Source organism: Rhinatrema bivittatum, chromosome 1, assembly GCF_901001135.1.
Source record: "Rhinatrema bivittatum chromosome 1, aRhiBiv1.1, whole genome shotgun sequence".
NCBI classification, from domain to species: Eukaryota; Metazoa; Chordata; class Amphibia; order Gymnophiona; family Rhinatrematidae; genus Rhinatrema; species Rhinatrema bivittatum.
The window spans coordinates 765,799,468-765,822,696 of NC_042615.1; the positions used below are offsets into that span (position 1 = coordinate 765,799,468).

General features: G+C 44.8%; 1 protein-coding gene across 3 annotated transcripts in view; it reads left to right on the top strand.

Moving 5' to 3' along the window:
* ATP8B1 (ATPase phospholipid transporting 8B1) overlaps positions 1–23,229 on the top strand; it is a 275,982-nt gene that overhangs the window by 137,850 nt on the left and 114,903 nt on the right. For all 3 annotated transcript variants that reach the window (XM_029579627.1, XM_029579621.1, XM_029579613.1), the window contains 2 exons: positions 5,864–5,936; positions 7,181–7,251. In XM_029579627.1, the coding sequence (XP_029435487.1) occupies positions 5,864–5,936; positions 7,181–7,251 (144 nt within the window). The remainder of the gene's footprint in view (positions 1–5,863; positions 5,937–7,180; positions 7,252–23,229) is intronic.

Below are 23,229 nucleotides of genomic sequence, written 5' to 3' on the forward strand. Positions count from 1 at the left end.
GGGGTTCCGTCGTTGTCCGGATTGCACCCGGACTATGTCAATCACAGACCCCCACAGGGTTTGTGTTATGTGTTTGGGTAGTGAGCATGATGTCCTGACTTGCACCAAATGTGCCTTAATGACACCCAAAGGTCGCAAAGCCAGGATGGAGAAGTTGGGGCTCCTCTTCCATGCACCCACCCCAATGCCATCGATAGCATCGACGTCATCGGAACTGGCACCATCGAAGTTGCACCATCACCGTCAACCCTCCGGTGACCGTCCGCCATTGATCGCTTCTCGGCCGTCGACTCCCGTCCCTTCCCTGGATGGGCGAGGGGATCGGAAAGAAAAGCATCACCATCGACGGCACAAGTCTCGGCCTGTCGAGGATCCACAGCCATCGACCTCCGCTCAAGCCGAGCCACTGACTAAGAAGCCGCGATCAGACCGGACACCCTCCACGTCTCGTTCGCAGGCACCGAGGAAACCCTCACCCTCTCGGGGTGTGGGGGCTGTGATCCCACCGGTTACGGTGGTCCCTCCGGCCTTGCCTCAGCCTCCCTCTCCCGTCGAGCCGGGTATTGTTACCCCTGGTCTCCGGGCAGAACTGGACCGGCTGGTCCAGGAGGCCATCGAGAAAGCGATGAAGAAATTACAACCTCCATCGGCACCGCCTCCGGCACCGACGCTGGCACCGACTTCGCCACCGAGGAGGGAATCGACCACCGAGCCGTTGGTGCAAGCTCTAGCACCTCTACTGCACCGCATGGAGGCACTTATGACGGCCCTTCCATCGGTAATTCCAGTACCATCGACAACACCACCGTCTCCGACTGGATTCTCATCGGCAGGAGAAACACCGTTCCGGATTCCCCCTTCCGGGGTGGTTCCATCGGTACCTTCTGGTATATCTCCACCGATTTATCCTTCGGCTCCATCGATTCCGCGTCCGGCACCGATTCCATCGGCAGCGCCGAAGCCCTCGATGCCATTCCTAGTTCCACCTGCAGCACCGATTCCATCTAGATTTCCATCGATGCCTTCAGAGCCTCAACCAGGTCCTTCAGGGCTTCAAGTCCCACATGATCCCTACGATACCTGGGGTGATGATGATGATACATCTTCTGACACAGATTTGCCTTCACCACCATCTCCTACAGAGAGTAGAAAAAGATCTCCTCCTGAGGATCTCTCTTTCATTAATTTTGTAAAAGAGATGTCAGAAGTTGTACCTTTTCAGTTGCAATCTGAAGCCGATGACAGACACCAGATGATGGAACTACTCCAATTTCTGGATGCTCCAAAAATCATCGCTTCCATCCCTATTCACCAGGTGTTTTTGGATCTGCTAAAGAAAAACTGGGAATCTCCTTCATCTATTTCACCAGTTAACAAAAAAGCTGACTCCACATATCTTGTCCAGTCAGCACCAGGTTTTCAAAAGCCTCAACTGGATCATCGTTCTGTTGTGGTTGAGTCTGCGCAGAAGAAGGCCAAACGTCTTAAGCCACACTCTTCCACTCCACCTACCAAGGACAATAAATTCCTGGATAGTGTGGGACGAAAAGTATATCATGGAGCTATGTTGATTTCACGCATAGCTTCATATCAACTTTACATGACTCAATACAACAGAGCCATCTTTAAGCAGATGCAAGACTATGCTGACACGTTGCCGGACCAGTACCAACCACAGCTTCAAGCCCTTCTTCATAAAGGATTTGAAGCAGGGAAGCACGAGATTAGAACTGCCTACGACATATTCGATGCTTCCACAAAAGTTTCAGCCACAGCCATCTCAGCCAGACGTTGGGCTTGGTTAAAGGCGTCTAACCTTCGCCCAGAGGTCCAGGATCATCTTGCTGATCTACCCTGCTTAGGCGACAATTTGTTTGGAGAACAAATTCAACAGATTGTGGCAGAGTTAAAAGATCACCATGAGACGTTGAAACAACTCTCGTCTGTCCCACCTGACGTGTCCTCCAAGCAACCACCAAAGAAGGACTCTAAGAAGTCGTTCTTTCGACCACGTCGCTATTATCCTCCATCAGCTAGGCCTCGTCCTGCACGGTCCTCCAACAGGCCTCAGCCTCGCCAGCCAAGAAAGCAAAGACCTACTGTAGCCCCACCTCCTGGGCCTGCGGCGGGCCTTTGACTTCCCTCTACTGAGCACATGCCAGATCCCTCTTCCATACATCCCTGTGGGGGGTCGACTGTTCCACTTCTTACACCGTTGGAAACAGATCACCTCAGATCACTGGGTGTTAGCAATTATCGCACAGGGTTACCACCTCAACTTCATGGCTCTCCCGCCAGACTCCCCGCCCCTTCAGGCATGGAGTCTAACCAGCCAGTTGGCTCAATTACAACAAGAAGTATCCCTTCTTCTACAATCAAATGCTATAGAACCCGTCCCTCCCTGTCAACAAGGGACAGGATTCTATTCCAGATACTTCCTAATACCAAAGAAATCAGGGGGGCTACGTCCCATTCTGGACCTTCGGGCCCTCAACAAGTACCTTCAAAAAGAAAAGTTCAAGATGGTAACCCTGGGCGCGCTGCTCCCTCTGCTGCAAAAGGGGGATTGGCTGTGCTCTCTCGACCTCAAGGACGCTTATACCCACATTGCCATAACACCATCTCATCGCAAGTATCTGCGTTTTCTGGTAGGCCGCGACCATTATCAGTACCGGGTACTACCTTTCGGTCTGGCATCTGCTCCACGAGTCTTTACCAAATGTCTCGTAGTGGTAGCAGCATTCCTCAGGAAGGAAGGTGTCCACGTCTACCCCTACCTGGACGATTGGCTAATCAGGGCCTCTACCCCTCAGATTGCTCAATCCTCCCTAAAATTGACAATTCACACACTCCTTTCCTTAGGGTTTCTTGTCAATTACGAGAAATCTTGCTTAGTCCCATCTCAAACCTTATCCTTCATTGGGGCAGACTTGGACACCTTACAGGCAAAGGCCTACCTTCCACTTCAACGGGTCCAAACTCTCATGTCCCTGGCTCGCCAGCTCCAGTCTCAACACACTGCCACGGCTCGCCAATTCCTCATTCTCCTAGGACACATGGCATCCTCGGTTCAAGTCACTCCCATGACCCGACTAGCCATGAGAGTAACACAATGGACTCTGCGACACCAATGGATTCAAGCTTTTCAGCCTCTGTCCTCCATAGTCACAGTTTCACAAGCGCTACGCCTGTCTTTAACCTGGTGGACGACTCAAGTCAACCTCCTTCAGGGCTTACCTTTTCTCCTACCAGATCCACAAGTAATCCTAACCACCGACGCTTCCCACATCGGTTGGGGGGCCCATGTGGACGATTTCCAAACCCAAGGGTTATGGTCACCAGAGGAAGCCGAACACCAGATAAATTTCTTGGAACTTCGAGCAATCCGCTACGCGCTCAGAACTTTCAAAGATCATCTATCCAATCAAATAATCTTAATCCAGACGGACAACCAAGTGGCCATGTGGTACATAAACAAGCAGGGAGGCACAGGCTCCTTCCTTCTGTGTCAGGAAGCTGCGCAGATTTGGGCGGAAGCCCTCTCCCACTCCATGTACCTCAGGGCCACTTACCTGCCGGGAGTAGACAATGTATTGGCAGACCAGCTGAGCCGTGTCTTCCAACCACACGAGTGGTCACTCGATCCTCTGGTAGCGACCTCTCTGTTTCATAAGTGGGGTTCTCCCCGCATAGACCTCTTTGTGTCCCCTCAGAACCACAAAGTGGACGATTACTGCTCTCTCATTCGGAGCCAGCACTCTCGGCCGAGGGATGCCTTCTCCCTCAAGTGGACGACAGGTCTGCTCTATGCATTCCCTCCACTTCCTCTTCTGTCAAGGACTCTTGTGAAGCTTCGCCAGGACGGAGGAACCATGATCCTGATAGCACCCCACTGGCCACGCCAGGTGTGGTTTCCCATACTCCAGGATCTCTCCATCCGCAGGCACATCCCTCTGGGAACGGATCCGCATCTGCTCACTCAAAACGACGGATGCCTCCTCCATCCCAACCTCCAAGCCTTGTCCCTGACGGCATGGATGTTGAAAGGTTAGTCCTTCAGCCTTTCAACCTTTCAGATTCGGTTTCTCGTGTCCTGATAGCTTCACGAAAGCCCTCCACCAGAAGATCCTATTCATATAAATGGAAAAGGTACACATCATGGTGCACTTCTCAGTCCCTTGATCCCCTTTCCTGTCCAATCTCTAAGTTCTTGGACTATTTATGGCATCTATCGGAATCAGGTCTTAAAACCTCTTCCATTAGGATGCATTTCAGTGCGGTAGACGCTTTCCATAAAGGTATAGAGGGTGTCCCTATTTCAGTTCAACCCCTGGTAACACGCTTTCTTAAAGGCTTGCTCCATCTGAAGCCACCCTTACGTCCTCCGGCCCCATCTTGGGACCTTAATCTGGTTCTTGGTCGTCTATTGAATCCGCCTTTCGAACCTCTGCACTCCTGTGAATTGAAGTATCTCACATGGAAAGTATTATTCCTGTTGGCTATCACTTCAGCTCGCAGGGTTAGTGAGTTACAGGCCTTAGTCACCTATCCGCCTTACACTAAACTCCTGCAAGACAGGGCGGTACTCCGCACTCACCCTAAATTTTTACCTAAGGTAGTTTCTGAGTTTCATATCAATCAATCCATAATACTACCTATCTTTTTTCCCAGGCCCCACTCCAACTCCGGAGAACAGACTCTGCATACCCTAGACTGCAAACGAGCTCTAGCTTTTTATCTAGACCGTACAGTTGCTCACAGGAAGAGCACTCAATTATTTGTCTCCTTCCATCCTAACAAGTTAGGACAACCTGTGGGTAAGCAGGCTCTTTCCTCCTGGTTGGCGGACTGCATCTCCTTCTGCTATCAGCAAGCTGGCTTTCCTTTTCAAGACCGTGTAAAAGCACACTCTGTGAGGGCCATGGCGACTTCGGTAGCACACCTTCGATCGGTGCCGCTTCCTGACATCTGCAGGGCTGCAACCTGGAGTTCTCTCCATACTTTTGCAGCCCACTATTGTTTGGACAAAGCTGGAAGACAGGACTCCATCTTCGGCCAATCTGTCTTGCGTAACCTTTTTCCAACATGATGTACCTATACCCTTCCACCTTCCCGGTAGGGTGCGGATGCCCTTTACCAAATTCCACCCCAGTTGTTGTGCCTGTTGCACGTCGTTGGGTGCATTTGGTGCAAGTCAGGACATCCTCAGCTCGGTACTCACCCATTTGTGAGGACAACCATCCTGCTTGTCCTGTGAGAAAGCAAATGTTGCTTACCTGATGTAACAGGTGTTCTCACAGGACAGCAGGATGTTAGTCCTCACGAAACCCGCCCGCCACCCCGCGGTGTTGGGTTCGTTTTAGTTTTTACTTTTTTAGGCACTGCCTGTAGCTTTGAAAATCAGACTGAAGGGAGACCCCTGCTGGCTGCAGGGTCAGTGCCTTGCTGGGCATGCCCAGTAGGGGCCAATCAAAGTTCTGTTAAACTTTGACAGAAGTTTTCCGTGGTGGGCTCCATCCTCGATGTCACCCATTTGTGAGGACTAACATCCTGCTGTCCTGTGAGAACACCTGTTACATCAGGTAAGCAACATTTGCTTTCACTGTGATGGCCTGGCTGACTTGGGAGGGAAAAAAATCCCAGACAATTGTGAATGAAGGCTCATGGCACCATAATCTGATAGAGGCCAATTCTGATTCAACCAGAAACCCAAAGGAACAGAAAGAAATAGCTGAGCAAAAAAAAAATAAAAATCAAAGTGTGAGGTGGTGGTGGTAGTTTCAGGTACAGAAGTATTGTTTCCTGGTGATTTTTCACAGTCTGTGGAAACATGGCAATCTTAATGTTCTGCTGTGATCTTTAGGTTTAAAACTGTGAAATGGAAAGACCTTCATGTCGGAGATGTTATTCGTCTGAAGAAAAATGATTTCATTCCTGTAAGTTAAATATTTCTTGTTACTACTTTTTTGTTTTCCTTGTATAGATTTTTTATTTATCAGAAAATGCACCCTGCCCATTGTTGTAGCTCTATATGAAGATGAACACAGCTAAAGGCCCCTGTGCAATTATAGAACTCAAAAAAAAAATTATATTTCTCATTTCTCCAAGACCCCCTACTCCCAAACCAGCAGGGCTGGATCTACCATTAGGCAAAGCAGGCAGTTGCCTAGGACACCAAAAGTTTGGAGTAAGGTGGCCAGCAAAATTGCTGCATGGGGATTGTCAGTGGAAGTGATGTAGGAGCCGCCAGGCTGAGCGGCGTAGCTGGTAGGTATCCTCAGGCCCCACTAGGGGAAGAGATGGAGCTGCCAGGCCAAGCACTGTAGCTGGCAGGGATCCCTAGGGGCCTGTTAGCTGAAGAGATGGCAGATTCACCAGTGAATGGAGCACGGGAATGTTAACAACTTGTGGACTGGTAATTCTTCCTGCTGATTTTGTGCCTTGCAAGATCAGCAGCGGGAATTGATGGCCAGTGATTGAACATTTTTGCAGTGCTGGTACATAGTAGAGGGGAGCAGTAGAAAGACTCCTGTAACTGAGTTGACCTGAAAGAGGAGGGCTGGATAATGGGCTGGGCGGAGAGCGAGGAGGGCTGGTTAGTGGGGAAGTGAGTGGTGGAAGGAGGATGAATTCTGGGAAAGGAAGCAGATGCAGAAAAGGAGGGAAGAGGGAAGATATACTGGGGTGGGGGGGGGGGAAGGTAGGAAGCAGGAGGACAGATGCTGGGAAGAGAGCGAGGGGATGCTGTACAGGAGCCACTGCCACCAAAGGAGAGAGCGCTATGCTGGAACAGCTGCCAGTAGGGGTGGGAAGTGTGGCACAAATTGTAAGATTGTAAAGCGTGATATGCTTGTACCAGAACTCTACACAATGGCACCTACTGCTATTCTGCCCCTTTTTCTTTTTTTGTCAGAAAGGTTGGCAAATAGCTGCATTAATTCTGCTCTTACAGTGTTAGGCTGTTAATCAGAAGAAGTCAAAGTACAAAGAAAACAAATACAGGAAAACATTGTTCTCATTAGATTTACAATATAAAAACATTGAATTATGATTATATTGCCATGTCAGGCGCAAGTTAAAACCATGCATAAACGTAAAGTGACTGTTGCATTGCTCACTTGGCTGTGTACCTTTTTTAAACTACTGATGGCATTCTGGGTTTTTTCTCCCCTGTATGTAGGCTGACATTCTGCTGCTGTCCAGCTCAGAACCCAACAGTCTTTGTTATGTAGAGACAGCTGAACTGGATGGGTAAGGTTTTGTTTTGCATGCACTGACCTGTCTTGACATTCTCTGGGTGTAGGCCGAGACCTTGGGAAAATGTCTCTTCCCTCTGTTAGAAAACTTTCAGAGCTTTTCCACTCTTGAGTTTGTATGGTGGCACTTCTAAGAGTGGAAGTCAGACCTCTCCCAGGCTCCTCAGGAACTACTTTTTATTTTATTATTATTATTATTTTTTTTTTACATCATGTGGGCCAAAGGAATAAAAGGAATTTTATTTGTATTTTGCTTCGTGTATTTGCCAGATTCACTGCACACTTTTTTTTAATGTAAAATACTTCTTGAAGTTTGTCAGATGTAAGCTGAAATATTTAAAATAAGGAAATGTCAAAAACCAGTAGTGGGATGTTAGATTAATGGTCCAAGGCACTAAAGGATTTTTCCTATTTTGTGTCTATGGGAAAGCTGCTTATCACATCTGGTCTTAGGTGGTGCTGTGTTGCTATTCATACTCCCAACTCTTTTTGCCCTTGTTGAGCTATCTTGTTTCTTCCCAGCCTGCTCATAGCCATTAGGTTTGGCCTGCCAATGGGAAGTTTTTGTTATTTGTGAACCGATGCGATGTGCAAACGAACATCGGTATAAAAGAGACTTTAAATAAATAAATAAATAAAAATAAGTTTTAAAACTATCTTGTGAATGGTGTCCAGTCCCAAGTTCAAGCTCTGAGTTAGCTCCCCATGATAGCTGGGATGCTGTGGAGGCAAGAAGGACTTGTAGACATTGTTTAAGGGTGATACCCAGTGGTCAGATGTGGATGCAGGGCTCTGGAACAAAACTTAGTAAATGTCACGACCACTGCTGCAGTCAGGGCCACTTGTACCTAGAGGCAAATGCCCTAGGCTTTATCGAGTTTAATTATCCCGTTGCAAATCACTACCAGATTAATAGTGAATATACCAGTAAATGTAAAGGACTTTTACTTACACAATTCTACTCTCCTAGCAAACTAAACTTAACTAAGAACTCAACAAAATTTAAGATGAAAGTAGCAATCCAGCAGCAAGAGGGGCTGCCTTCCAGTCTTCTGCATAAAACGTTACATGTATAACCCATGTGTGCACCTGGTGAAAAGAGCTCCTGGTTCTGAGAACGAGTCCGCTCTGTGGAGGCTAGAGTGGCAGACCTGGAAGAGCTGAGGCAGACAAAGATTTATAGATGAGACCTTCAGGGACATCATAGTTAAGTCCCTATTCCAGTCTGGCAGCCCTGTGCTGCCTTAGAGGAGGAAGGTCTCCTGGTCGGAGAGCATCAAACTAGTGAAACAGGAAGTGGTCCTGAAGAAAGGACTTGCTCTTCAGGTGATGCGTTGTCCTCTCGCACAGAGGATGTGTCTCCCAGGGCTTCTGCCAAGGAGGGAAGGGTCCGGTCAACCATCAGTTGGTGATTTGATTATTAGGAATCTAGATGGCTAGGTGGCTGGTGGGAACAAGGATTGCCTGGTAACATCCTGCCTGTGGGGAAGGTGGTGGACCTTTCGCGTCACCTAGATAAGATTTTATATAACACTGGGGAGGAGCCAGCTGTCATGGTACATGTGGGCACAAATGACATAGGAAAATGTGGGAGGGAGGTTCTGAAAGCCAAATTTAGGCTCTTAGGTAGAAAGCTGAAATCCAGAACCTCCGGGGTAGCATTCTCTGAAATGCTCCTTGTTCCACACGCAGGTCCCCAGAGGCAGGCAGAGCTCTGGAGTCTCAGAGCATGGATGAGACGATGGTGCAAGGAAGATGGATTCAGTTTTGTAAGGAACTGGGGAATCTTGTGGAAGGGGGAGTCTTTTCCGAAGAGACCTTAACCAGGGTGGAACCAGGCTGCTGGTTCTAATCTTTAAAAGGAGAGAGAGCAGCTTTTTACAAACAAATAAATAAATAAAAGTGGGGGGTGGGGGGGGGGGAAAGCTGACAGTCGCTCAGCAGTGCATGGTTCAGAGGGAGCTATCTTCAAAGAATATTAATGAAGCAGGAGAATTAAGGCATCCCGACAGAGAGGTTCCTTTAAAATCAAAAGTAGTCCATGTGCCTAAAAGTAAATAATCACCTGAGCTAAAAGATTTCAGATTATCCCTATAGCTGAAAAGCAGGTTGTTAATGCAAACAAAAAACACGCTTTTAAATATTTGTATGCCAATGCCAGAAGTCTAAGAAGTAGGATGGGAAGTTACGGCCTGATTTTAAAAGGGCTACATGCGTAAAGAAATGGGGGTTACACGCTTAAGTGCCAGGCCCTGCAAAAGAGACGGGCTGGGGTGTGTGGTTGGAGCGAGGTGGTCCTGGAAAGCACCATTAACTGCTGTCCTGGGGAAGCGCGCAGAGATTACTTCTACTCTCAGGAAGCAGTAAGTATTAAAATTAAAAAAATTAGGGATAGGTAGAGTTAGTTTCGGGGTCAGGGAAGTGGTAGAAGGGTAGGGATAGGAAAGTTCTCTCCCAGTCCGCTCCTTAATTGGAGCGGACTGGGAGGGAACTGGGGGAGGCCCAATTGTGTTGCCGCACGTTATATTCCCCCCCCCCCCCCCGTGTGTGTGGTACAGGTCACCTGCCCGCACATGTGCGCATGAACATGAAAATCCGGCGCATATGTGCGTGGGACTCAAATTTTATAACGTGTGCACCAATGTGTGCATGTTTATAAAATCGGCACGGCCATGTGCACGCGCCAGGAGCCTCCTGCTCCTTTTAAAATCGACCCCTTGGTGTACAGCATGAATGACGAGAGACTTAATTGGCATCTCAGAGGCATGGTGATAGGATGAGAACTAATGGGATAAGCCATACCGGGCTATAAATTATATCGCTATGGTAGGAGGGAGCAACTTGTGGGGGTGGCGCTTTACGTCCGGGATGGCATGGAGTCCAACAGGATAAGTATTCTGGTGGTGAGCCACTTGGCAATAGTGATCATAACATGATAAAATTTTGAATTAGTGATTGGATGGGGAACAATAAGCTAATCCACAGCTCTAGCACTAAACTTTCAAAGGGGAAACTTTTGATAAAATGAGAAAAATAGAAAAAAAACTGAAAGGTGCAGTTACAAAGGTTGAGTGTACAACAGGCATGGACATTTTTAAAAAAACCCAACCCAAACTATCTTAGAAGCGCAGTCCAGATGTATTCCATGCATTAAAAAGGTGGATGGAAGGCCAAACCAGTATGGTTAAAAGAAGAGGTGAAAGCTATTTCAGCCAAAAGATCTTCTTTCAAAAATTTGAAGGATCCATCTGAACAAAATAGGGAATAGTCTACTTCCTTTCCTGTGTGTGCATTTAACTCCCCATATATTATGATTTTGCCTTTTGTGTAGATTGTAAACATTCAGGTTCAAAATATGGAGATAGGTAGGGGCACAGAGATATGTATCTTATGGCAACTGGAGTAGATCTTCTGATATTTTAGCCCTCACAATTGTCTTGTGTTTTATTACGGAGGTTAAAAAAAAACAAAAACATCACAATCACCTTTTCTTGTCAAGATTCAATAAAGGCAATCTTCTGCCATGTGTCTATTTGGGCACCAGAAATATGTAACCTCTGTGATGGTTGAACCCAGATAACTGTTCCAGATGGAACACTGTTATGCTTTAAGATGTATCTTTCCAGGGTTTATGCATGGGTGGAAAGTTTACTTTTCAGGCCCTTCGCATTGCTTAACTTTGAACTGGGATTTAATGTATTGTACACAGCAGTGATAACCTAAGCATTGATAATCAATAAAGTCATTCCTCAATGAAACACTTAAGAGTTTTAGTGGTTTCCAATATTTTTCTTTGATAAGATGCAATTGATGAAATAAGATTCTTTTTTTTTTTTTTTTAATTTTTTATTTATGCTGATTTTAACAATCTTACATAGAAGAAAATAAACAATTGGTTACAGATTTTCCATACTGTTATCAATAATAACTGAGGTATACATCTCTAATCTGCAGTAAGAAATGTAAGAGGTAATGCTCCAGGATTGAGAGAGAAATTTGAGCGGTTTAAGGAAAACAGGAATACCTTTTACAATTGAAAAAGGAAAAGACAAACCTAGATATTTATTTTTTTCTGCTTCGTTCCTGTTGCTAATTTTCACGGGGGGGAAGATTCAAGAAACTTTTTTAACTGTGTTATCTCAAAATAAACATATTTTTGACCATTTCTCCAAACTTCACACAAATAAGATTCTTTAAGGCTGAGTTGATCCACTTTATTTGATACACATGATTATATAAGTTTGTAATTTCTTTGATTTTCTTAAGTTAGAGGTTATGCCAGTTGATATAGTTCTTTAAGTCACAGACTTCTTAGTCTGTCTCCAGTCTTAGATATTAATTCTTAAGTTGATAAACTACTTTAACTCAGTCTTCCCTCCCATTAGATATAGGGCGCGTCAATAGCTTCCCTCCCAGTGTAGAAGAAGTATCAGTGGATGGAATTTATAATAGTCATTTTTATCTCCTACCTCCTTGTAGTTTTCTCCTTTTGAATTCCTTAGTTTCCACACTGTACCTAAAAGACACAAGTCCTTCTTATTTCCTGTTCATTATCATGAAGATACCTGTAGCTCCTCGTTTTTTGTAGATGTGCATGGGCCAGGTTGGAGATGAACTCCTTTACCCCTCTCTTTCCTCCTCCATAGAATGGCTAGAAATCATCCTTTCTTTGTATCTCTGATCCACCTTGACTGAAATGAATCTCTCCCCATTGATAGTAGAGCAAAATTTAAATTTGTTGTGCTCGCGGGCTCAGACCACAAGCAGCCTTACTCACCTCACTAGGCTGATGCCAGCCCCATGCTTTCCTTCTAGGCTGGAGCCGCAACCTTTGCTTGCTTTCGTGGCCGAATGCTGCCCCGCTGTGCTGTCAATCTTGCGGCAGGGAGCTTCTGCCAAAGTGTCCTCTTCACGGCCTGGATGCCGCGGATGCTGCTGTCGGTCCCATGGAAAGAGTGCCACAGTCACTCCTCTTTATGGCCCAGATACCGCCGATACCTTTGTGGCTCCTGCTCCATCTGTCTCTCCCATAGGCGTGCGCGCATCTCCATTATTTAAAGGGCCAGCGGTGGGAAAAGCCCAACGGCCCTCAGTGATGTTATCCCTCGTCGTTCCTGTAGACCTATAAAAGGGCTCTCCTTCCACTTCCTCGGGGCCTTCACATCGGATCCTCATGGTTGTCCATGGTCTTTTCGTCCTGCAAGGTCTCCCATGGTCTACTTCTGTCTCAATGGTTTTATCTTTTTCATTGGATGTTCCTGACCCTCCTGTTCCTGTTCCAGTCCCGGTTTCAGGCTTCCTTGTCCCTTCGGAGCTCTGTCATGTTGCCTGTTTGGTGTTCCTGGTCACTTGTTGGTTCCTCGTCCAGTTGTCTGAATCTTCATTTCACACAAATCTTCAATCAAGCTCCTGATGTTCCGATCCTCTGGATCGTTCCTTGTCTTTCCTCCAGGTGTGCCAGGCTTCCTGGCACAGGGCCTGCTTCAAAGTCAGTCTTTGCTGGATCAGATCCTCTGAGTCCATTCTTGTTTAGAGTTCCAAATCAAGTCTCGAGTTCCTGTTCGTGTTCCTAGTTCCGAGCTCGTGGAGCTTGTCCAGCCAACAGATTGCCTTTCCCTGTTCCAAGCCTTGTTTCAAGTTCCAAGTGATGTCCTGACTCATGTCCTCTTCCGAATCTCAGTCCTGAGCCTGTCTTGCTCTCCTCGTGGTCTGCGACCAACCTGTGGTGGGTTGTTTAGGGCGCACAGTGGGACAGTGTGGTCCATGACCAGCCCACAGAGGGCTGTGTAGGGCATACTGAGGTGCAGTGCTCTGGGAGGCTGGATTCCTCCTCCTGTTCCTGAGTCTCCGTCTCCAGTTCCAAGTCTCCGTGTCAAAGTCCAGGTCTTCTGAGTTTTCATCAAAGTTCCTTGTCATACCGTGTCCTGTCCTCTGCCTTTGTCTGTCCTACATACAAGCCGTTCCCAAGCGACTGGTCTGAAAGGGCTATCGAGTGGCCGTAGGGCTACCCCTGAGACCAACATTGCATTGTGGGGATCTCACTCTGTGCGTTCAGGGTCAGTGGAGGTCCAAGTGAGATTCGTTCCAAGACTTAGTTATGTTCCTAGAACCAAGTTACGTTCCAAGTTGCAACTCCAGCCAGTACCTGAACTGCTCGCCTTCCATGGTGCTTTTCTTGGAGTCTCTCTGGGGTCACATCGTGGCTCAAGGGCTTGTGCTCCTTGAGCAATTGACTGCAACCCCCGTGTTCGTAACATAATGCGAAGGCCATGAGCTGCGTGGACGTGTTCTGTGACGGGCTCAAGCTTCCTGGACTCTTTGATACCCTGTTTCTAGCCAAAAAATTTTTTTTTGATGATTCGCAGGAAGTGCCTGCAACTCTTCCAGGGACTATATATTTTTTTTCTGTACCTACAGGAGACACCTGCATTTTTCCTGGGTTCCTATGACCTGCAGGAGGCACCTACACCCAGGTTTCCACACCTTTGTTGCAAGTCTTCTGGTTCCTTTTCTTCAAGCTTTATTGACCTGCAGGGACTTATATCCACGTAAGCTAAGAGTGCTACAGTAGTTCCAGGTCCTTTGGGTTTTAATGATCTGCGACCTGCAGGGAGGCACCTGCACCCTAGGCCTGGTTTCTTTTCTTCAGTTCAATCCAGTCCCTGCTCTACACAGCTCTGGTTCAAGCCACGGGATCACGTTCAGCTAAGATCCAGTCTCTGCTTTGCACAAGTTGTGGCTCCTGTCACCGATTCTATTCCAAACTTCCAGCTACGTCATCTAGTTTACCACTTCTTCATGATGCTGATGTGGTGAGTTGTTCTGGAACTTATACAAACTTGCAGGCTACTATCCTCCAGTGCTATTCCATGCAGCCTTTTCTGAGCTGGTAGAATCAGGATTGGAAGATCCTGATTTGTTTCACCTTGATGGCCAGTGCTCTCTCCGCTGCTAGCCAAAGAACTTTAATAGCCATTTTCTCCTTGAGCTTCATTTCATCTGCACATCAGGGAGATGACAGTTGATTTTGAGATCAATTTCAGGAGAATGTCCTTCAGGGATAACCAAGAACTTCTCCAGTCTCGGGGGGGTTCTATGTTAAATCGTAAACGCTGTCCCTGCAAGGGCTCCTTATTACCATCAACAGCATATAAGATCTATCTGGGAATCCCCTTTAAGAATCAAGATTGGTACTCCTTCTGTGACAGTGCAAGAAAATGTAATACTTGCCCCAGAGTTGCATAAAGTAAAGCTTTTTTCTAATCTAGAGCCTCTCACTTAGGAGACAGGAAGTTAAAGCCAAGAGAGTCAGCCAATATCTTTCTGGGTCGATTTCCCTTTCTTGTAATTGGAAGCATACGCGTTCCATTTAAACTCATATCAACGTGTTTGATGGGCACTTAAGGACTAATACTTACCTTTAATTCCACCTACCATCAGGTTTCCTAATAAAGATAAGCTTACTACAGCATGCGAGTCACTTACATGTGGATTGTTAACTGAAGAATCTAATTTTCCTCCTGCCTTTTATCAAATAAGCTATTCCATTTATCTGTGTGGCTAAGCCTGCTGTTGGTAACCCCAAGTTCCACTCTGCCTGTCAACCTTAAGTTCATGCAGCATCTACCATCAAGAGGTACAATGAGGCTTCTCCAGGATAAGCTTTGCCATCATCTGAGTATCTTGCTATCAGTACCAATGGCTATCTAAGAGCAAGTTGTAATCTGCAAGTTTGGCTATTCATTTTTTCTGGTACAACACTTCCACTTCTAAGAATTTAGCAATGATGCTCCAATCTAACTACCTTCACCATTGCTAACAGCAGGAAGATGACACTGTTCCACACTTCTTTCTCAATCAAGTAAGAACCCAAAGAACCAGACTAATATTCCAAGATGCTACTACTACATCTGCACCTTCAGTTAAATCTGGGTCATGTCGCCTTATGATTTTTAATTGCGTCTGTGTCCAGACTTCAGTATGTTCTAAATGCTTCCTCGCTTCAGCTCCTTTCCAAACATCTTTAGATCCTGTTTGGATACCCAAGTTCCCTAGCTGGTATAGAAGATATACCATCATGTCCTCAGATGACGAGAAGAGGCTGAAGAGGGGGGCTATGAGGAGGGGGTGCCATTGCACTCTGCTTGCGGGCCCCGACCACGAGCAGCCTCACTCATCTCACTAGGTCAACACCAGCCCCATGCTTTCCTTCTAGGTTGGAGCCGCAGCCGTTGCTTGCTTTCATGGCTGAATGTCGCCCCCCCTGTGCTGTAAATCTTGTGACAGGGATTTGCTGCCGGTCTCTTCATGGCCCGGATGCCACCGATGCCGCTGTTGCTCCTGCTCCAGCTGGCTCCTGCATAGGCGCATGCGCCTCTCCAATATTTAAAGTGGCAGGAAAAGCCCCATGGCCCTCAGTGATGTTATCCCTCTATAAAAAGGCTCTCCTTCCACTTCCTCAGGGCCTTTGCATCAGATTCTCATGGTTGTCCATGGTCTCTTCATCCTGCACGGTCCTCCATGGTCTACTTCTGTCTAGATGGTTCTAAGTTTTTTGTTGTATGTTCTGACCCTCCTGTTCCTGGCTTCCTTGTCCCTTCGGAGCTCTCATTTTGCCTATTTGGTGTTCCTGGTCTCTTGTTGGTTCCTCATCCAGTCGTCTAAATCTTCGTTTCACCCGAAGCGGCTGTGTAGTGTGCTTCCTGGCAGATTGCCTACTTCCAAGTCTGTCTTATCTGGATCAAGTCCTCTGAGTCCATTCTTGTTTAGAGTTCCTGTTCGTCTTCCTAGTTCTGGGCTCGTGGAACCTGTCCAGCTAGTGGATTGCCTTTCCCTGTTCCAAGCCTTGTTCCAAGTGATGTCCCGACTCCTGTCCTCTTCCAAGTCTGTTCTGAGCTTGAACCGTTCCCTGCGCCGTCCGCAATCAACCTGTGGCAGGTTGTGTAGGGCGTGCAGAGGGACAGCATGATCTGCGACCAGCCCATGGGGGGCTGTGTAGGGCCCACTGAGGTTCAATGCCCTGGGAGGCTGGACAACTCCTGTTCCTAATTTTTCGTCTCCAGTTCAAAGTCCTCAAATTCTCCGTTTCTAGTTCCAAGTTTCCGTGCCAAAGTCCAGGTCTTCTGAGTCTTCATCAGAGTTCCTTGTCATTGTGTCCTGTCCTCAGCCTTCGTCTGTTCTGACGCACAAGCCGTTCCCAAGCAATAGGTCCAAAAAGGTTATCGAGTGGCCGGAGGGCTATCCTTGAGACCAGCATTGCATTATGGGGTCTCACACTGTGAGTTCAGGGCCAGCGGAGGTCCGCGTGAGATTCGATCCAAGTTAAGTTCCAAGACTCAAGCTACGTTCTGACTCCAGGCCATGCTCAAACCTCTCGCCTCCCACGGTGCTTACCTTGGAGTCCCGCTCTGGGGTCACACCGTGGTTCAAGTGCTCACTCTCCTCGAGCAAGCAACCACATCCCCTGTGTTCACAACAAAATTAGCTTAACTGAGTCCCAAAGTACTAGGAAATCCAAAAGTGAATCATGTAATTAGTCTTTAAGGTGAAAGAGTGGAAAACTCTCATCCAAATCAAATAAACTTCATGGAGCATAAATAAGTTAATAGAAAAATTTGAACACAGGCAGGACATGCTGCCTCTTCAAAATAAAAGGGGATTCCACAAGGTAAAATGGTGCACTGACTCTAAATGCCAGAAGGACATACCACATGGGGAAGTTGTACCCACAATATTACCAAGTCTCTCCCCTTACCAATTGGTACATTTTTACCTAACTCTAGTAAGGGAATAACAGGATCCCTACATGCAAAAATTAAATTAGAACATATTAATAAGCTGTATCACACAGTTCTGAAATGTCATTGTTTTAAATATGCATACTCCTTTTCTTTATTGAATTATTATTAATCCTTATCAAATGTGTGACTGAGGTGGGGGAGAGCATAGAGGAGGAGGAGGGGAAAAAAAAAAGCTCTAACTGATTTATGGCTATGTCTGATTGAAAAAGGAAGATAGCTGATCTGGAACAAAAGAAATTAGCACATATTAAAATAGCATGCAATATGGCCATGCTTCAGCTATTGATAGTTTCTAGTAGCACTAAGGTGCCCCCCCCTCCCCCAATTTAACATATGTAGTCATCCCAAAGTCACTTTATTGGGAGAGTCACTGTTGTATTACGTGTGGCCCAGGACCCTGTTCTGGTTCACATGCCAGTAATATTTTCACCATTTAATCTCTATATAACCTATACTTCTGGGTAAAAATCAAGTAAAGGGCTGCATTATTTTCAAGGGTGGGTGATGTAAAATGCTAGTTCTGTCTTTTAAGCCTGGATGTCGTCGTCATGGTGATTATTGGGAGGGAGTGTAGCGCTCTCTTAGCTCAGCACATTTGATCAGCCTGTTTGCTGTGTTTTGTGCTCCCTGGTACAGAAACCCTTTTCCATGGAAGGAGTAAATTTGATACTCTAGCTTTAAGACCTATCATCATTTGGAAGAAACCCTAGGAGTCATGGGAACACCAAAAGGAACAGTTTGCCTTGGAAGTCTCTTGATTCATTTCAGCCTCAGACTTGAGTAGGTGACTGATTTTTCACAGATGAATAGTGCTGGAGTTTAATTAAAAAAATAAAAAAAAAGTGTACTGCTAAAGTGCTTTTTATTTTGCCTCTGGCTGTATGAATTCTCTACTTGGAAGTCTGTGGAACTACTTGGATACCCCATGCTTGTGTTTAATAAATTTCTAATTCTTGGAACTTCTGATTCAAAGGATGGATTGAATTGTTTTCTCAGGATTGGCTTCACACGAGGTACAAGATGCCTGTGAGCTGTGGTGAGTCTGAAGAGGCAACCATATCCAGAAAGGGATGTCTGTTCAAACCACAGATAGAAATGTTATCCCTGCCCAGTAAGAAGGATACCTGAAAAAATGCTTTTAAGCCTGATTCACTACATCTACTCATCCACCCCTCAAACTAGTGCAAGATTTGATTTATTTGCTTATAGCAGGGGTTACGTACAATTTATCTTTCTACTCAAATTGAAAAAACTGTTGTAGCCCCCTTTTTGGGGTTTATAAAATAAAAGGATTCTGATGCTAGGGATGTGTTTGTTTTAACCGACTTTGCAAAATGCAAAGAATAAAAATCAATTTGTTTCATTTGCTGGGGCCCTGAAACAAATTTGGGGGGGGGGGGGGGGCTGAATTAAACCAGTCATTCATTAATTTCAGTTACAACTTCCAGTGGTCTAGGCCTGAATCTAGGACCTTACCTAGGATATGGGTTGAGACCCAAAGCAAGGGTCGCAGCCTAGGCCAGGGTGTCTCAGGATACTGGGCTTGATGGATCCTTGGTCTGACCCAGTATGTCTAGCCTTATATTCTTAGGCTGTTTCCAACAGTGGCCGAGGCAGGATACCATTGGGTAGATAGATTCCAAGCTGCTTATCCCAACAGTGGATTTCTGCAACTCAACCTTAATAATAATGGATTTTTGCTCCAGGAATTTGTCCTAACCTTTTTTTAAATGCAGCTATACTAATAACTTTCACTATATATTCTAGAAATAAATTCCAGGCTTGAAATGTGTTGAGTAAAAAAAAAAAAAAAAAAAAAAAAAAAAATATATATATATATATATATATATATATATATTCTTATTAGTTTTAAATGTATTATCTAGTAACTTCATTGTGTATCCCCTGGTCTTTGTATTTTTCAGAAGAGTAAACAACTGATTGTTTACTCATTCCATTCCACTCATTATTTTATAGACCTCTATTATATCTACCCTCAGCCATCTCTTCTCCAAGCTGAAGAGTCCTAACCTCTTTAGTCTTTCTTCATAGGGGAATTGTTCCATCCCCTTTATCATCTTGGTCAACTTTCTCTGTATCTTTTCTAATTCTACTATATCTTTCTTGAGATGTGGTGACCAAAACTGAACACAATACTCAAGATGAGGTTGCAACATGGAGCGACACAGAAGCATTATGATATTCTCTGTTTTATTCTCCATTCCTTTCCTAATAATCCCTAACATTCTATTTGCGTTCTTGGTTGCTGCTGCACACTGAGCAGAAGATTTCAATGCATTTTCAACGATGACATCTAGATCCTTTTCCTGAGTGGTGACTACTAATGTGGAACCTTGCATTTTGTAGCTATAATTTGGGTTATTCTTCCCTAAGCGCATCACTTTGCACTTGACTACATTAAATTTAATTTGCCATTTGCATGCTCAGTCTCCCAGTTTTGCAATGACCTCTTGCAGTTTTTCACAATTCTCTTGTGATTTGACAACTTTGAATAATTTTGTATCATCGGCACATTTGATCACCTCACTAGTTCCCATTTCCATGTCATTTATAAATATCTTAAAAAGCATCAGTCCCAGAAAAGATCCCTGGGGCACTCCACTATTCACCTTTTTCCATAGGGAAAATTTGCTATTTAGCCCTACTCTCTGTTTTCTACCTTTTAACCAGTTGGCAATCCACAATAGTATACTGCCATCTGTACCATGACTTTCTAATTTCTTAAGTAGTCTGTCATGAGGGACTTTGTCAAATGCTTTCTGGAAATCCAGATAAATTGTCAACTGGCTTACCTTTATCCACATGTTCATTCACGCCCTCAAAAAAAAATGTAGCAAATTTGTGAGGCAAGATTTCCCTTGGTTAAATCCATGTTGGCTTTATCTAATTATATTATGCTTATCTATATGTTCAGCAGTTTTGTTCTTTATGATAGTTTCAACCATTTTGCCTGGCACAGATATCAGACTCGCTGACCTGTAATTTCTTGGATCACCCCTTGATCCCTTTTTAAAAATTGGCGTTACATTGGCAACCCTCCAGTCTTTAGGTACCAAAGACGATGATATTGATAGTTTACAAATTTCCAGTGTCAGTTCTGAAGTTTCATTTCTCAGTTCTTTCAGCACTGTGGGATATATATACCATCTGGTCCAGGTGATTTGCTATTCATTAGTTTGTCAATTTGTCCAAGTATCTTTCAGTTCCTCTGAATAATCACCTTTGAATATTTTTTCTGGCATGGGTATATCTCTTACAGCTTTCTCAGTGAATACTGAAGCAAAGAATTAATTTAGTCTCTCTGCTATGGCTTTATCATCCTTAAGTGCTCCTTTTTACCTCTTAATCATATAATTGTCCAACTGACACACTCCCAGGCCTTTTGTCTCATATGTACCTGAAAGTTTTTGAGTTTTTGCTTCTACAGCAAGCTTCTTTTCAAATTCTATCTTTGCTTTCCATATCAATACTTTGCATCTAAGTTGCCAGTGGTTATGCTGTGCCTGTTTTCTTCATTTGGATCCCTTTTCCATTTTTTGAAAGATATTTTTAGATATAGCTTCTCTCACTTATCTTTCAACCGTGCAGGTTGTCATATTCTAGGCTTCCAAGATGGTATTTTTAAACAACATCCATACTTGAGCTAAACTCTTAACCTTTTTGAAGCTGATGCTTTTAGCTTTTTCCTAACGCTGGGGCCTGCGCCAAGACACGCCACCGCTGCCGCTCTCCACCCCCCCCCCCCCCGAACAATCACATACCTGATCTGTAGAATATCCATGGAAGCAGACCAGGCAGAGTCCTGACGGGGCCCCACCCCAGTGGATGGTGCCATTTTTATGTATAGTATTGTACGTCAATTGCAGAACATTAAAATGGTACCATCTGCTGGGGTGAATGCACCAGAGTTAATGCCAGAGGATGTCGTGCGAGCACCTCTAGGCCTGGACCTGAACTTAGGCCAAGGCCCGGGCAACTGGTCCTGGATCCAGGCCAAGGCTCTGGCATCGGGACCCTGCCTCTGGGCAGTGGCCTCAGCCTACACAAGGCTGAGGCTTTGGCCTGGGCCTGGACCTAGGCCTCGCTGGTAGATCCCCACTGGACTGGGTAAGTGGGGGATGGGGGATCCTGGCCCCTGCATTTTTCTGGAGGGAAGGAGGTCTTGTTGCATTTTTGTTTTTTTTCTTTTCTTTTAAATGTTTTGTTTTTCACAAGAAATGAGATGAATCAAATTATTTCACAGAAAGAACTCCCAAAAAGGAAACACTTTTTTTTTTTCTTGCACACCCCTATCTGATACCTGTATAGCGGCTTAACATTGTCCTCTGTGTGTTCACATAAAATTGGTCAAGCTGATGACATTTGGATGTAGCCCAGAGGAAAAAGCTCTACAGTACCTGAATGTAATCCACTTTGAAGTGCCAAAAAGTGGAATATAAATCAAATAAACAAAAACACTGGACAGGGAAGACAATACCAAAACACTTCAAACTGAAGTGCTGATATTCGGATTGTTGTACCTCTGGGAACTAACTGGGAGGAAACTCACATGAGATTGGCTTTGTGTTTGGAAAATTTGGAGATCTGGTTAAGAGTAGACTGGTTTTGATTGTTAAGAAGACTGAGGTTCTCTATTTAGGTGATAAACTTCAATGGAATGTCACATCTATTATGGGGGAAAAAGATTTTTTCCAAGGAAGAAGTGAGGTCTTTGGGGATTCAATTGGATTTTTCATTGAATTTTGAGAAACATGTTTCAGTCTTAAGTTCATGTTATTGTAGGATAAGATTGCTTGGATAAAAACTTTTCTTGGATACAACAGTTTTGAAGATGGTAGTTTTTGCTTTGGTTTATCCTATCTTGACTACTGTAATGCTTTGTTGGTTAGCCTGCCTGATAAAATCACTCATAAATTTCAAATTATTCAGAATATGGCGGCTCATAGTGTCAGGAAGCACAAGGAGAACCCCAGCTAAGCCATTATTATATGATCTTCATTGCTTCCAGTGAGCGCCAGGTGTACATTTTAAAAATCTGGTTTCGGTGTTCAAGTTGTTGAGGTGAAGGTTCTCCACAGCTACATAACCATTTAAGTTGGTATAAACCCACTCGTCTTTTGAGATTGGTGTCAAGACATCTGCTGAATGTTCAGGATGTTAGATTGTTTAGGCAATCTCGCTTGAGAGCAAAATGTTTTGCAGGAATGATCCCCAAACTTTGGAGTGATTTTCCACCATTTTTGAGAGAAGAAACAGAATTACTTAAATTTAGAAAAGCATTAAAAACTTATTGATAGAATATTTTTAATTTTCCTTTTCTGATTTTTTTTTTGTTATAATATTGTCTTTGATTGTATTTGTATAATTTTATGTTTATAAATTGCTTAAGAAATTTTTCTGTTAAGCGATACATAAATGATTTTAAATAAACTGCATCCCTATAACTACAAAATCTTCAATGCCATTCCTTTGACTGTTGGTTGCCTCTCACAAATGTGTACCTTGGGATTAAGGGAGGGTCTCGCTCAAAAGGTATTGTCAATTTAGTTTTGGTGTGGGATTCCAACAGTGAGAAAAGATTTGATACTTAATGGAACACAGGTTCACACAGCATAGTGTAGTAGCAATGACAAAACACACTTCCTCCAAGTCTGCTTCCGTACTATCAGGGCCAACAGTTTAGACCTCCTTCCTTAATAACTGGTAGTCATTACTTGCAATCTCCCTCTGCAGTCCTTCCTTATTGAAATCCAGTAATAAAATAGTCCATAGTTCCCATCCCCAGGTGGCCAGATGACACTGCCTAGGAGTCTAGTCAGGCAATCCTGGAAACATGGCCTAGCACGATCTAAGCCAGTTGGATAGCAGAGAGATTTTGTCACCCTGTCCCTACTCCAGCTTCCAGCCCAAGAATCAATATACCAGCCCAATCCCAATGAACACTGCATTTATATTAAACTTGAACATTCGCCTAGTGGTTCTCCCTCAAACACTCCCTTAAAAAGAGATACAAATCCCCTTAAATCATTTAGCATAATGCACATCATCAATATTCCCCAAAGTAAAGATTAAGTGACCAGCAATTTCTAGTGATAAGGACCTGATTTAGGGTCTGTGTTACACTGTATTCCAGTCAGTTTACTGCACATGAA